The sequence below is a fragment of the Apus apus genome, chromosome 6, assembly GCF_020740795.1.
Source record: "Apus apus isolate bApuApu2 chromosome 6, bApuApu2.pri.cur, whole genome shotgun sequence".
NCBI classification, from domain to species: domain Eukaryota; kingdom Metazoa; phylum Chordata; class Aves; order Apodiformes; family Apodidae; genus Apus; species Apus apus.
The window spans coordinates 301609-317355 of record NC_067287.1 but is presented as its reverse complement, the minus strand read 5'-3'; the positions used below and the strand labels follow the sequence as shown (position 1 = coordinate 317355).

The following is a 15747-nucleotide window of genomic DNA, read 5'->3' as shown; positions in this document are numbered from 1 at the left end:
GACACATGTTGATTCTTGGCTCTGCCAAGTGACTTTTCCAACTTTGTAATGAGGTAGTAACTCACCTCTAGAATCTAGATTCTAAAGGAGCAATTGTCATGAAAGGTGAGAGTTCCAGAGCCCTGAGAGCACCACTCAGAAAAAAGTCCCGTGACTGCTGTCTCTTTATTACAGTTAAAACGCTGTGTCTGCCCCAGATAATAGAGGAATTATCCTCTCACTCATTCCTCCCACCCAGACCAACATGTGTCACTGCTGTGAGCAGATGCAGAGGAAACAAATGCTGTATTATCTTAAGGAAAAGCTCGCAGATCATTCACCTCTGGCTTGAGGAGGGGACCGTGCCCAAGGACACGTAAGTAAACTGAAAAATCAGTGTGCTCTGCTGAGGGGGAGTAACGTTGATATGAAAAGCCTTTAACGCTGAACTTCAGAAGAAAAGCTTTTGTGATGTCTTCTTCCAACTGTTGTACCTGAAAGAACTTCCTTCAAAACTGTGGTCACCCCTCTCACGCTGAGTACTTCTTGGCAGGGCTACGGACTTCAGGGTTTGCAAAGTAAGTTGCTTTTCTAGGGAGGAAATTGCTGCCTTCAAAGCTCTGCGACTTTTTCTGCTTCATTTCCCCCTTCTTCTGATCCCACTTCATTTCGCCCTATTTTTACGTTCTCTGCGTTTGTTTTCACTTGTTTAGAAAACCACCCACAGCCCTCCCAGTCCCGGCAGCTCTGCTCCCTGGCCAGCTCCTTCCTGCCCCTCCAGCGGATTCCCACAGGTGGTGACTGACGGGCTGACCGACCGACCGACCGACTGACTGACGGGCTGACCGACCGACCGACTGACTGACGGGCTGACCGACCGACCGACTGACTGACGGGCTGACCGACCGACCGACTGACTGACGGACTGACAGTCAGACTGACCGACCGACGGACTGACAGTCAGACCGACCGACCGACTGACTGACGGACTGACAGTCAGACTGACCGACAGACAGACTGACTGACCAACCGACTGACAGACAGACTGACTGACACTCTGACTGACTGACCGACTGACAGTCAGACCGACTGGCTGACAGACTAACTGACTGACAGTCTGACTGACTGACTGACCGACTGACTGACTGACAGTCAGACCGACTGGCCAACTGACCAACTGACTGACTGACAGACAGACTGACCGACAGACAGACAGACTGACTGACTGGTGGACAGACTGACTGGCTGACTGACCAACTGACAGATGGATGGACTAACAGACTGGCTGACTGACTGATGGACAGACCCACAGACGGACAGACAGACCCACAGACGGACAGACCCACAGACCCACAGACGGACAGACAGACGGACAGACCCACAGACCCACAGACGGACAGACAGACGGACAGACCCACAGACGGCCGCCCCGCCCCGCCCCTCCCGCCCCGCCCCGCGCCCCCAGCCGCTCACGAGCGCCCCCGCGCGCTGCCGGCCCGGCCATGGCGGGAGGGAGGCGCGCGCCGCCGCGGCCGCTTCACGGCCCGAGGCCGCCGGCAGGTGGGGCGGGGGGCGGGGGTGCGGGGGGTGCGGGGCCGGGGGTGCGGGGCGGCGGGCCGCGGGGGGTGCGGGAGTGCGGGGCCGGGGGTGCGGGCCCGGGGGGCAGCGTGGGGCGCTGTGCGAGCCGCGCTCCTCGGCGCGGGCAGGGGAAGGCGGTCGCCCCGCGCCCGGCACCGCCGGCAGCCCGGGCGGCTCCGAGGGCCGCAGCCCCGCAGCCCCGCAGCCCCGTCCCGCCCCTCTGCCGCCGGGCTGCGGGCCCGGCACCGCGCTGGCGGGCCCAGCCCTCCCGCCTCGCCGGCGCTGGGTGCCCCCGGCCCCGCACCGGGCAGCGCGGGGCGGCAGGAGCGGGATACCCAGCAACGGGCAGGGAAGTGGGTGTCAGTCTTCTCATCAGCCACGTGTGTCTTGTTGGCCTTTTTAGGTACAACTCCTCTCCTCCTACGGTATCGTATTCTGGAAAGGTATTTTCTCGCGTCTGTTTCCAGCCGCCCTGGGCGCTGTGTGTGCCCGCGGGGTGCCCGGGGCGGGCGGGCGGCCCCTCCGTGGGGCGCTGACCCGCCGGGGATGGGTGCGGGGATGGGGTGCGGGGTGCGGGGATGGGGTGCGGGGATGGGGTGCGGGGATGGGGTGCGGGGATGGGGTGCGGGGTGCGGGGTGCTCCCAGCCTGCTGGGCTGGTCGGAGCGTTTCGAGGCGCGCCCGGAGGGCAGGCAGCTCCCGGGCCTGCCCCGGGCTCGGGGCGCGGCGCTCAGCGAGGTGAGCACATCGTGCTTCACCCTGTTCAGCCAGGCTGTGCTCAGGGATGTCCAGGGACAGGACGAGGGGCAGAGGGTGCAAACTGGAGCACAGGAGGTTCCACGTAAACATCAGGAAGAACTTCTTTCCTGTGAGAGTGACAGAGCCCTGGGACAGGCTGCCCAGAGAGGCTGGGGAGTCTCCTTCTCTGGAGACATTCAAACCCGCCTGGACATGTTCCTGTGTGATGTGCTCTGGGTGACCCTGCCTGGCAGGGGGGCTGGACTGGATGGTCTTTCCAGATCCCTTCCAACCCCTCAGATTCTGTGATTCTCTATCATCACACACCAGGTGTGTCCAGGTCCCTGAGCAAAAGCAGCAGCCCGGACAGGTTTACCTTTGCCTGAAGCAGGATAGACCCAGACGCTTTTACCCAGCAGGTTCCTTTCACACACCACGGGGACTTTATCCCCATCTGCAGTGTGTAGAAGGTCTGACTGAGCAGGACCAGCACCATTGATGGATCCCCTGGTATTAACTAACCAGGTCGCCTGTGACAAATTTTTGTCCCAGTTTTTGAAAGTTCCACCACCCGTTGCCTTCAGGGTAGCCTTCAACAAACCATCGTACCTTTCAGCTTTCCCTGAGGCCTGTGCATAGTACGGGATATGGTAGATCCCCTCGGTACCAGGCTCTTTAGACCAGTCAGTCACAAGACATTTTTTGAAATGAGTCCCACTGTCTGAGTCAGTTCTTTCTGGAGTACCATGTCTCCACAAGATTTGCTTCTCAAGGCCCAGGATAGTATTCCTGGCTGTGGCATGAGGCACAGGGTATGCTTCCAACCATCCTGTACTTGTTTCCACCACTGTAAGCACATAGTGCTTACCCTGGTGGGTCTGAGGCAGGGTGATGTAGTCAATTTGCCAGGCCTCCCCATACCTGTACTGTGACCACCTCCCCTCATACCACATACAGGCCATTTAGCCTCCTTAATTGCAGGTCACGAGCCTGTTTGTGTGTTGCATCTCTGCCCTGATGACCTGAAGTGTCGTGGGCCCATCGAGCCAGAGTGAGCACTGGTACCTGGTTTGTCTCCAGCGTGTGCTGGGAGCTGCTGTGGGCTTGGCCCTTAGAACTGCTCGACACTTGCTGCTCAGCCCAGGCCAGTTTGGGTTCCTCTCAGTACGTGAGAAGCAGTTACTGCCTCTGGGCATAACTCATGTGTCTCATCCTACCCGTAAAATTTGTTTTGTTTTCTTGGCAGTTTCTTGACATTTTTAAAGCACGCTTTTACATGGCTTTGTGACGGAATTAGGTGTTTTTCAGCTTCACTTGTCTCTAGTCCCGTCCTGGATTTCTGTGCCTGTGTGTCTGCAGTTGGGCTGCAGCTGAAGGGGCCTCTAAACCACCACAGTCAGTGACCTGGCGTGGGTAGTTTTTTCTTTATTTACATGACAGCAAAGTGCATCTTGGTGAGGATTATCTGTCACTGCAGCAGAGGTGACCAGCTCTGGCAGAGGAGTAGGGAGGGCAGGAATAAGTTGTTTCAAACATAGTGAACAAAGAAGGTGGAAGGCAGACACCTTTATCGTGACCAAAGGATCCATAAGTAGCTCAACAGACTTCTGGGCCTTTGTTTTCAGTTTGGGTGTTCTGGGGTTTTCGGGGGAAGAAGAGGTGTTCCTCTTTCTTTCTTTAAAAATACATAGTGTTTTCAATATGGAAATTTGTAAAGATTTTTGCACTTACTTCATACCTCTTAGATTATGTGGTTCACAAGGCACTTAGAAAAATGAAAACATTGAACTCTATATTAAAACTCTGACATCTCAATTAATTGCTGGGGGGGGGGGGAAAGGCAAATTACAAAACAGCTTTCTGATGCATTACAGACACATCCATATTTAACTCTTCCACTGCCATGCATGGGTTTGGGCAGGTTTGGCAGCTGCTACTGGCAGCTGTTTTCAAGTCAGTGGAAAGACTGAAGTAATTCCTGCATTATTTCTAATAATTATAAATAACTTGTGTCTCTGGGCTTGCTGCAGTAGACACAATTCCTGACTGGCCACTTAAGTTTAAATATCTTTTCCCATTTTGGGTATCTCCTTCCTGCCTGCCCCCCAACACCCCCAACCCCTGCTAGTGCTTTCTTGTAGACCTTTGTAGTGTGAGAGTGTCTCTGCCTCCCTGTGTGCCTGGGTCCCTCAGCTCAATTAAAACTACACAAAATGCTGGTCTCTATTGCCCGTCCTGCACGTGGGTGCTTAGTGAACATCCAGATCAAAAGCCACTGACCTAGGTTCAGTAATGGTTTTTATCTACTTCCCAACTTTTAGCTGGGTTCCCATTTGCAATTTGACTTGTTCCTAAAAAGCAAAACAAATCTAAGCACCTAGCAAGCTGTGGAAGAATACTTGGGATAACTTGCATGGGTGTTCTGGATGAACTGCCTTAAAGAAGGTTGTTAAGAGGTGGGGATTGGTCTGTCCAATGAAGTCACAAGTGATAGAATGAGGTGATGGCCTCAATGTCTGCCAGAGGAGATTTAGATTGGTTGTTAGGAAGAATTTCTTCACTGGAAGGTTTGTCAGGCATTGGAACAGGCTGCCCAGGGCAGTGGTGGAGTCACCATCCCTGGAGGGATTTAGGAGTCAAATAGACACAGTACTTAAGGATATGGTTTAGTTAAGGACTAGTCAGGTTAAAAGTTGGACTCGATGATCCTGAAGATCTTTTCCAACCAAGGTGATTCTGTGTTTCTGTGAACTTGTTATAAAGAGACTGTGATGCTAAGAAGATGTCAGTTTGAGATCTTGAAATATTCCGGGGTAGGGGGGGAGGTGGTGGGGGTGGTGTTGGGTTTTTTTTAATCCACCATCATTCTTGTTTAAAGATGTCTCTCAAGTAAATTGTTGCTAACAAAGACAAGAGTTTCACACCTTGTGAGCGGATGATATTTAGAGTCTTGATTCTCATTAGTGGTAGATAATTGGAAATGGTTGACACTTCCATTTCAGAGGAGACTTTTAATTTGCAGTTAAACTCCCAAAAGAATTTGGTTCAGTTTTGTTCTCTAGTGTATTTGTAGCTCTGAGACTGCTAGGCAGTTAATTTGCTGCTTATACAGCAGTATAATGAACTCCAGATATGTAATTTTGAAAAGAAAAGCCAAGTCTAGGCACTGTGGAACTCCAGCACTGTAAGGATGCTTTGGACTTAACTGAAGGAGAGTTTTTGTTTCTCAAACTAAACCTGCAACCAGGAAATAAAAGGAGAGTAGTCAGATTTGATACAAAACAGGTGTTACTGACAGATGGACACATCTGTTCCCCCTAAAAATGGCCAAATACAATTCTCTGGGACATTCTTGAAGTTTTTCTCCATTACCTCTTGACTCCTGCCACCAGATATTTGCATTTGAAAACTCTAGTCTTGATTATTCATTGTAAGAATAGGAACTTTGATGTAAGATTAAGCAACTTCCTCAAAATAATAAATGTTCAATAAGTTTTTTTCTTTCTTACTTTCACAGTTTTAAAATTAAGCCCTAGTGAACAGGCAGAAAGTATTTCTTTCATCAAGATGTTTTAGATAACTTTACATGTTCTTAGTTCCAAGTTGAAATTTCTGACATACCTTAGAACTTAAATTGTTACTGTTTGATGTTCTGTAGCTTAATTAGTGCTAATTGGTTTTGTGATTGACAGATATCTTAATAAAATATAATTAAACTTGTTAGAACACAAGTACAAGATAAGTATGCAGCTGGTTCTTATCTGCATTACTAGGTTTATTCTAGAATACCTGGAGCAAATAATGAAACCTTTATTGCTGTTAGTGACATTGTTTGAAAACCTGAACATGTTTATTTGTTTTACTTTCTTAAATTTTAAAAGGAAACTATTACATCTGAGATTTAAGGGAGAAGAATTGATTGTAATATAATGTGGTGTTAAGATTTAATGCAGTTAGCAGTGACCAAAACCCCTCTGACTTCTTGATTGCAGTATTTGGAAGTTGATTTGAGGATGCCTTGGCACAGAATTTTCAAGTCTTTGTTGGATCTCTTAAGCTTTCTTCTGTGTGTATGTGTGTTTAAAAGTGAAGTATGGAGTTAAATATTGAAAGATGATTTCTTCTTAACAGTTATTTCAGATACAAGTAATTTTTCTTCTTTAAGTGTAACTAATGTAGCATGTAATTCTATAGACATTTTTACATGAATTGTGTTTTCTTCTTGCAGGCAAAGCTGGAGGTATGAGGGTGTCTAAAAAGGCAGAAAACAGACCTGGTCAGAAAAATGCTAAACCTCCAGGAAAAGAAAAGACAAGGTACTGCACTACAGGGCTTGCCCCATGGTTAAAGTTCATAGGTAATGGGCTGGAGGCTGAAAATAAGGACATTTCTTAAATTCGAAGAGTTTAATTTATAAAGTGCACAAGTTAATGTAAGAATTAAAGGCAACTCTGAGGAACTTCCAAACAAAAAATCCTCAACCCTCAGAACCTAGGGACTACACTTCACAGTGAAAGACAAAGGCTGAATCTCTTCTCTCTTGTCATGTATTATGGAACAGAAACTAATGTGTTGCATACCTGTACTTAATAAAGTAATTGTTGATCAGTTTCCAGTTAAATAAGAATAATTTTTAAGCTGTCCTTATTCTATAGGAGATTAATAGACTCTTTGGCGGAGGTGTGGATTTATCTTCTGTATGGTCTATTATTTCCTGCTTCAATCTCAAATCTAATTTGGCTTTTTCTGTTTTCTACTTCCGAAGGTTACTCAAGCTATTTTTCCCCAAAGTGAAGGCACACTTCTTCTTTAGAATGAAGTAGCAGTGACTGGTTGAAGTAATCACCAAAACAAACATTTTCTTACAATGGAGGGATAAGAGGGTAAAATGTTAGTGGTTTAGTGTTCCTGAATTTGCATTAGGGTCCAAGTTCTAAATGGATCACGGTGCCTAAATAGGCTTTAGACACTCAGGTTTCTGCTTCTATTACCATTTTAAACTTTACCACTGGCCACCCAGTTTGGATGTTCCTTATCTCACCACATGCCTTCTTTTTTGTGCACCAAAAGTTCCCTTTGCTCTGGGAACAAATCTACTGTGTCCTGATAGCTCTGACCTTGCTGTGCAAGGAATTGGTGTACATCTCCTCCTCCATGTGATGATTAGGATATTTGTGAGGACTTTGAAGGCCAGAATTTTATCCTGTTGTTAGCTAAAAGTGGTACATATCTGCTGGGTCAGTTGCCTTCACCCCTGAGCTAGATGCTTTCTCTTGAAAGTTTCATAGAAAAAAGACTTTGTAGAAGAAAAAAAAAACAACCAACCTTTGTGGGGAGAAGAAAAAAAATATGTTTGAAGTACTGCACTTGGGGAGGTGCATCTAAAATTCCATCCGGCATTGTAACTCGTGCATTTGATACCTTTGGTCAAAATAATGTGTGAGCTGAGGCTGGAACGTGGGTATCCTTTTCTAGTGAGTGCTCCTGCACCTCATGTTCTCTGTTTCCTAGCCCTCTATAACATCAAAAAGTTGCTGCCCAGTGACCCAGCTCCAAGAGGAGGGCACAGTCTGATCTTGTAGACATCTGAGAGCAGGAGAGGAGGGGTTTGTTCCCTTTAGAAGGAGGAGAGCCTGAAATTCCTCCTTTCCCTGGAAACTGTTGACCATTACTTTGTTAGGTATGGGTAGGAAACACATCTGTTGTTGCTGTAAAAGTGACTTTGTCATCTTGCTGTGAAAAAGCACTTGTAAGCAAATATTTTCACCCATAGGTGTAGGCTCTGATTTCTGTCTACATGTAGACACCTCTGCTCTAGTCCCAGTTTGGGATTAGTTTTATGCATAAAAATGAACTGAAGTAAAACAAGATTAAATATTCTGTAGTATCTCTCAATATTAGAGCTCCCTTCAAGCAGTCTTTCTATTTTCCTCATGAGAATTTGCTCTGGGCTTGCTGAAGAGGCCTGTCCAAACTGGGAGCAGCTCTAGAATCATGTCTTTGCTAAATCATATCTTGGAATTATCTTGAAGGCTGTGAATTACTCCTTCCACTGCTGGGGATCTAGGCATATCAGTTTCTGTCTACCCATAAAAAAGGAGCCACCTGTAGGTTGGGGTTTCCATGGTGCCCAGGTAACCATTTAAAAAGCCTGGATTAGATAAGAGAGAGAAGCAGAGTGCAGGTGGCTTTGTTCTGATTCCCACTTCTTTTCCCCACTGAGATTTTCACTGCCTGTGCTGCTCTTGATAAACAGTTTTATCTCTGGTGTTCCTGAACATCTTCAGTGGCTGTCAAGAAGGGTTCTGTCCAGCTTAATGTCTGTGTGTTGGTTGCACTCATTGTGTCAGTGTCATGACAGCCACTACAAGTACTGTAGTCTGGTAACATTGTTGTGAAATACGTTTTGCCAGGAGGTAAAAGGGAAGCTTGTGACTAGACTGATAGCTGAACTCAGTTTTGGGAGCAAGATGTGATTTTACTTTTTGCTCTATAATACTGTAATCAGCTGGATAACTGAAATTAACTGGGTTTAGCTGTATTTAATGCTGGCATATTGGCACCATTTCTTGGCAGGCTACAGACATCACTGCTGTGGGGTTTTGTTTGTGTTTTTTCTCCTTGCTGGCTTGAAGAACACTAACCTAAAATACAGTTTTTGGAACAAATCTGAGCCATTAACACACACTCCTTTCCTGTTCACTGCACCAGAACCTGTTGCTCAATGCAGTACACACACTGTGCTGGGCTGCTGGGTTTCCTTGTCAGGCTGCAATCACAGAAGTCACAGAGAACTTGGTGAGGTAGTTCAGTAGTCGTCATGTACAGACTCTGTACAAAGTTTCTGATTCAGATGAGATTATCTGATTAGCTCAAAGTCACTGTCACAGCTTAAAGTGGCTGTTCAGAGCTGAGGTTGGTCTTGAAAATAGTGGAGCTTTAAGATTTGGCTCTAAAAACAGCACACTAGCTTCCAAGGGGCTGTCTGAAGTACAGGATGATAGTGTAGTGCAGCATGTTCATCACTAGATGCCTGCCTGACAGTTTTCTGACAGTACATGGTATTTTACTATACCAATTACTTAAGAAAAATAATTAAAAATTTAGTGTATTCTTGGGGTTTTGTAGTTGGTTTTAATAACTTGGGTATTTTCAGTTTGTGTTTTTGCTGGAGTTAGAATGGTTTTATTTTAATTGATTGCCGGTTGTCTGCATAGTTTTGCTGCTGTATTTTCCATTGTCATAGTTATCTGGTGGTATAAACAGTTCTTGTATAACTTAGATTTGTCAGTGTGACAAATTGATGGCTAAATTGAAATGTAGTAGGAAATGTGTTTTCCCTGATCCACAGGATCATTAACTGAAGCAGTACTTGCTATTTCAAGAGACACATTTAAGGTGTCTTATTCCATGTGCAGGAGAAATAATGATTTTTTTTTTTCTTTAAGCTACAGAGATGTCACTGCAAATAATGGTATCAGAAGAATATGCACACCTCACAACCAACTGTTGCTGAACTAAATTGTCATAGCCACAGGTTGTCTATTTGTGGAATAGGGATAACATGGCTGTTTTAAATTGGAATATGAAGAAGTTAATGGGATAATCTTGCACGAAAAGTTCTTACTTGACAAATTGCTGCTCTCAAAGGAAACACTCCCCAAAAGCAGTGGGTTACTTTTTCCTTGGGTGTAGATCGGAATAAAAAAAAATTACAAAGTCACATTTTGTAGTTCTGAATATCAGTGCCCATCTTCTGTCAAGCTACACCACAGTGTAAAACATAATCCCTTTTGAGATATTTAAAGATATTTTATGTATAGGTTTTTTTATAAGGCTATATCTAAATAAAACAGCCTGCAACACAGGTTTTGCGTTGTTCCATTCTGAGGAAGCACACCTTTTTTAAATATCATATCTTTAATGTGATTAAAGGATTTAGTTCAAAACCCTAAATTTCTATTACAACATAGTTTTTTGTATTAAGTCTTAAAAATAAATGTGACAAGTGTTTCTGTGAGATGGAAATGCTAAATGCTTTTCTGTTTTGTTTTACAGTGCTATTACCAATTTTTCAAGAACTCAGAACATGGGTGTCTTGCTTGCAGAAGCACTGAGCAAAGTAAGTACAACTGGAGGACATGATACATCTTTGTCAGGGCTTCTCCATAAAGCTAAACATTTAAAAAAAAAATTAATCTCCCTTTATCTGCTGTCATCTGACATTTGTATGTTTGTCATCTACTACTAAATATTCTTGAGATGATCTACTTCTTTAACAGTTGTGTGGTTAAAATTCTAGATGGCTAAAATTAACCATCCTTCCCTCCTTATTCTGCTATGTTTTATTTCTTTCCTATTTAATGTTAGGTAGTCCCAGGATAGTTATATATGCCTGTTACAGAAAAGTACAGCTAGATATTAAGCTGTGTCCTTTGGAAAAGTGGTATTTTGATTTCAATTTATTGAAATGTGGGGAAGAATAATCAGTAGCATAGTAAGCTTGTGGCAGAGCTGGGATTACAACCCAGAACAAAACCTAGTCTTGAGTCCCTCTATCCCACTGTGGAAACAGCTTTAACTTCTGTAAGGATCCAGCCTAGAGAAGCAAGAAGATAGCTTCTTGGAGGAGGTAGGAGGTGTCCCTGACAAGTGCACAGTGGGTACCAAGAGGGTAAGATAATGTCACTGCTGTCCCTGGTCCCTGAGCAGCAGGCACATCACATTCCACTTTTGCCCACATGCAGCTGTTCCACCCAGGGCCTGACGTTAGACACTCAGCAGCTTCTTGACTTCTCCCTTGGATATCCCACAGAGCTTTGTGTTGCAAAGCTGTTGATGGACCCTTCTGTTGGTCATGTTTCCAGCTACTGTCCAATGTCTCTTGCTAGGCTGTTGATGCAGACCCGTACACACTGGCTTTGCAAGAGCTGTTTTAATAAGCTTTTAATAAGCTTATTTTAATAAGAGCTGTTTAATAAGTTCTAACTTGCGTGCTAATCTGAAGATCCAACAGTTCTCTTCTATTTTTCATACATGTGCAGTCTTTAGAGTCTGAAGCACACAGGAGTTCCTCATCCAGAGAGCTTGGTAAAACACCAGCTGCATCATTTCGGCATAAGCCTTTAATGAACAGACGTGATTATAGCTTTAGTATGTAGATACTGATTTTTTGCTTAGATTTGTTTGATAAGGAGAACAGATACAACTCATCCTGTTTCTCCTCCCCTGGTCCCCATCTTCTCTGCTCTGACCTATCAGTTTCTTTCTGTTGGTTTCCAGAGCCTCATACATAAAGCTGCCCCAGTAGGTTAGCAAGTGGGAGATACTGTAATGATGAGGATTTAAATCTGCCAGAATAAGAATCTGAAGCAAGTTACTGTGAACTCTGGCATCCTGATTATTTGCTCTGCTTCCCTAATCTTGGCAGCTCCTTCTATGAACTACAAAAAAAAAAGAGAGGAAAAAACCTAACAGCACACTGAAGGTGTACTAATATCACTTTGAAAACAGCAATTCTAGTTATATGTACCGAGTCACTGAGTTTTATGTAGTGATCATTTGTACTTTTTCTCAAGCTTTACTACCTTTTTTTAAACTACTTTCATCTGATGGAATTTTGGAAGAATATCTGTATTCTATCACAAGTTTTTTTTTCCCCATTAATGTTACAGATGAGCCACAGAACTCATGCAGCAGCATTACAAGTGGCTCAGCAAAAGCCACAGCCTGCCTTGGAGAAGTTCATACTGCCCAAAAGAATGTATATTATTCAACAGCCACGGAAATGTTAAGAAACTCATGTTTACTTAAAAGTGAGTTTCTAGTCTAAATAGCACTTAGTACACTTTGGTAAAAGGATCAAAAGCTGTGTGCCTTGTATCTTACTGTATTTCTGTTACTGACAATAAAATATAAGAGTTGCTAAATGTACTTGGGTGTTATTAAAATGTCATAGCTTCTGTCTAATTTGGCTTTACCTACCGTACAGTAATCACTTGGTGCAAAGAAGTCTTACAGACTTCAGTCAGAATTCACCAGTAAGTGAAACTTGCAGTCCTCTTTTCTTTTTTTCTTTTTAAGTGAACATGCTCCTAAGAAAGCAGGTCACAACTGGAAGGCTTGTTCTGTGATAGATTTCATAATGACAATAGAGAATGTTCTCACATGCTTCCTAAAATCCAGATTCCCTATCGCTTGATCTCTTAGGGTGTTTTGTTTTTGTGGTTAACTTAGGCTGAGGAGTTCCAGGCGAATGTGTGCCTGAGGCTTACTGCACAGTAAGAAACGTCAGAGTCCTGGGAAAGACTTCTGTGCAGTGGAAATATTTTTGTTTAAATTCCATTTCTTACTGCAAGGAAATCCATCTTCTCTGCAGACATTCCTCTACTGGGATCCAGAGAGTAGGAGGAAGCAAGTGAAAACGGTCTGAGTGAACCTCTTTTGGGCTGGGGAGGATGAGTGAAGGAGGTGCCTGACTTGGAGTTGAACCTCTGGGATGAGAGGTGAGATGAGGAGTCAAGGTGTGGAGAGTGCAGTGGTTTGGAGTTCAAGGTTGGGATGGCAGAATGGGATTTGAGGCTGAGAAGTGAGACTGAACTTGGACTAGTGGTAGTAGGGTCTAAGGGGTCAAGCTTACTAATGGGGAGGAGCAGTTGTAAGCACAGGTACAGGGAGTGGCCTTGAGCCCTGCCTGCTTACCCTGTCAGCAAGGACAGCAGAAATGGTCAGTCCTGCCCAGGGCAGAGGAAAATACTCTCCAGCTGCTGGTGATTGATTGAGTAGCTCAGCTGATGGCTTGCTCTGAATTTAATTCTGCTGGGAGTTTTTTAAGCTACTGATTGAAGATGAATATGTCACTAAGATTGTAGTCAAGGAGTCCAAATAGAAAATCAATATAAAATATGATGCTCAAAAAAATCTTTATATTGTCAAAGAGGCTTTTTATCGAGTGCATTCCATGTGACTTCAGTGGAAATATACCATAAATGTATGAAATACACTCCCTCTTAAATAGAGGGGTCCCAGGTGGGTTGTCAAGAATTAGTGTTACCACTTTACATGAATGTCTGCCTCATTTCATCCATCCATCAAATGTAAATAACTTGATGTTGATTAAAGATTAAATTATGATCACAGGAGGTGGTGATTAGTAGTATGTGCAACAAGTAATTTGGTTACACCTTGAATAAGTAGAAAAAAATCAAAATGCTGCTGCTGCTATGAAGAGGACTTTGTTTTTTCTCCCATGTTCCTCAACTAACAGGTAGCTACTTGTAAAATACTGTCCCTGTTATCCTGTACAACAGCAGCAATATACTTGATGGATATTTAAACTGTAGGTGTGGGGTTTGGAAAGCATCTAGTTCTGCTTTTATATTGTGTGTCACACACTTTCCATTCCCCAGCTTCTGCACTGCAGTTGTGCCCACACGTGTTGTGATGTAACATCAGTTGCTGCAAGTGGCAGTGACTGAACTAAAGGATCTGACCACCCTTTTGTTAGTTCCTTATGTTTTGCACTTTTTGTTTAGTTATTTTCAATGCATGTTATTTAACCTGTTTAAAGCAGTATGTTCAGGTAGGGGTGGCATGTTCGGTGTAGGGGGTACCTGTAGGAAATCACCTTTGTGATCTAGATCAGATAGTCATACTGTCATTGCTTATGGATGTAAATGTCCATGCAAGGTCCTCTCTCCTGCTCTGTGCAGTGCACATGTACAAGTTCAAGACGATACAGATGAATTAAGTATATACAGTAACTCAGGTTCTAGAAGTTTAGTGTCTGCTGTACTGGCAAATGGGAATGTGCAGCATAGGCCCAGCATAAGCTTTGAAGGAGCTTCTAAGAAGCTTAAATCCTCCTGGAAAAATGAATCCATGCATGTGTTGCAGCAGTGCCTAGAATGTGTGCATGTACAGAACCTCTCTGGAGTGACAGTGTGGTGGTTCCAAGCAGCCTGGCAGAAAACCTGCTTGAGTGGAAAGTGTCTTCCATGTTCTGTCTGTGTAACATTTTCAGGTGTAAAAAGAAGGCCTCACAGGAAGCCAGGAGGTCTAATTGTGATAATTCAGTTTCATGGCTTTAGTAAATGCAAAACAGCTGCAAGCTCCTCTCTGCTGTAACAGGCATCTTGTGGAGCAAGAGATCCTGGTGGCTGATTTGATTCACCTGCTGCCGTAGTGTGTCGTCCCTGTGGTGGTGTCACAGCAGTGTCCTATACTCTGTGTCAGTAGCACTTACTAGTCTTTAGAGGGAATCTGAAAGATTTGTAGAGAGAACAAACTAAGCTCTTCTGCTTAAACATATTCTATAATTAAGAACATTCTGTAATTAAGAGCACTCCCTTTTCTACCAAGGTAGTCTTTTGCTCATCTGTTGAATTTTGACAGGTGCACTGTCAGGTGCATTGTCTTCTCTAATTTATTTATATTTATTAAGGTTTTCTGTTTATAATAATATTCTTAATAAAAAGAGCTAAACAGGAAACGAAAACCGTATTTTGAACTTCTAAATAGTAGACAACATTTTCATCCTGTTTGTCCCTTCCATTCTCTGTGTCATTTTCATTAGTGTTTGCACCATTGTTGATACTATGATGAATCAGTTGTGACTGCTGTTTTAGGGAGTTTGTTTTATTTAGTTCAACTTTCAATTTAGCACTTTGCTTTTATTATTGAAATATGAACTACAGCTAAATTCAGAACATAAGGAACAAACAGAGTTGGTTTGTTAGAAAAATGAAAACCTTGCAGGAAGCCAGTTTTCTTGAGGGTTGCCACAAATGATGCAGGCATCCAGCAAGAATGGCATGGTTTAAGGAAACTTTCTTTTGCTATATATTTCATCCTTTTGATGGACACAGTGTTGGTTAATAAGCAGCTGTTGTTATCTGTAGACTTCAAAACACCTTACAGATGGGAGTGACTGAAACCCAGTGGCAACAAAAGCAACGAAAACAGATTTCAGTGAACGCTGGTTGGTTTGACATACTGGTAGGCTTGGTAATGCCACAGTTCTGTTTGACAGTCTGAGTAAAAGAGACATGTTTTGCTGGACTTCTCTGCAGAGGTGCATTTCCTTTTGGGCAAGGAAGAGTCTCTGCCTTTAAGCACTTGACACTCCCAAGTTGGGTGGTGCTTGACAGAGCTGTTTGGGAATTAAGCACTGTGCAACTTTTAACTGGTCTGGAACGAGCTCTTGTATGTGCTGTGAGGTGTATGGGCTGAGGTCTGAATTGAGAGAATCTTATATCTGACCTGTGTGAAACTGCAGCAGATGAAATAGCACAGAAATGGCACATGGCAAATCTGGGAAGTTACCATAAGACAACAATAACAAAAGTCTTAATTTTAATATTGGCTGTTGTTTAAAGCCTCTATGTACTTGTTCAACCTGTTCCTCTCAAGTAGTATGCACAACTTTCAAAGTAATTTCAAGCACAGTAACCTC

General features: G+C 44.0%; 1 protein-coding gene across 1 annotated transcript; it reads left to right on the top strand.

The window, feature by feature from the left end:
* Positions 1-1481: 1481 nt before the first annotated feature.
* On the top strand, positions 1482-12227 carry DAPL1 (death associated protein like 1). The gene is made up of 4 exons (XM_051623124.1): positions 1482-1539; positions 6523-6610; positions 10353-10416; positions 11969-12227. The coding sequence occupies exons 1-4, from the start codon at positions 1482-1484 to the stop codon at positions 12086-12088; spliced, it is 330 nt and encodes a 109-aa protein (XP_051479084.1). The 3' UTR covers positions 12089-12227.
* The last annotated feature ends 3520 nt before the right edge of the window (positions 12228-15747 follow it).

Coding starts and splice junctions, on each gene's coding strand:
- DAPL1 (XM_051623124.1), top strand. CDS start 1,482: ATGGCGGGAGGGAGGCGCGCGCCGCCGCGGCCGCTTCACGGCCCGAGG. Junction 6,611..10,352: donor CCAGGAAAAGAAAAGACAAG/GTACTGCACTAC, acceptor TTTGTTTTACAG/TGCTATTACCAATTTTTCAA. Junction 10,417..11,968: donor TTGCAGAAGCACTGAGCAAA/GTAAGTACAACT, acceptor TTAATGTTACAG/ATGAGCCACAGAACTCATGC.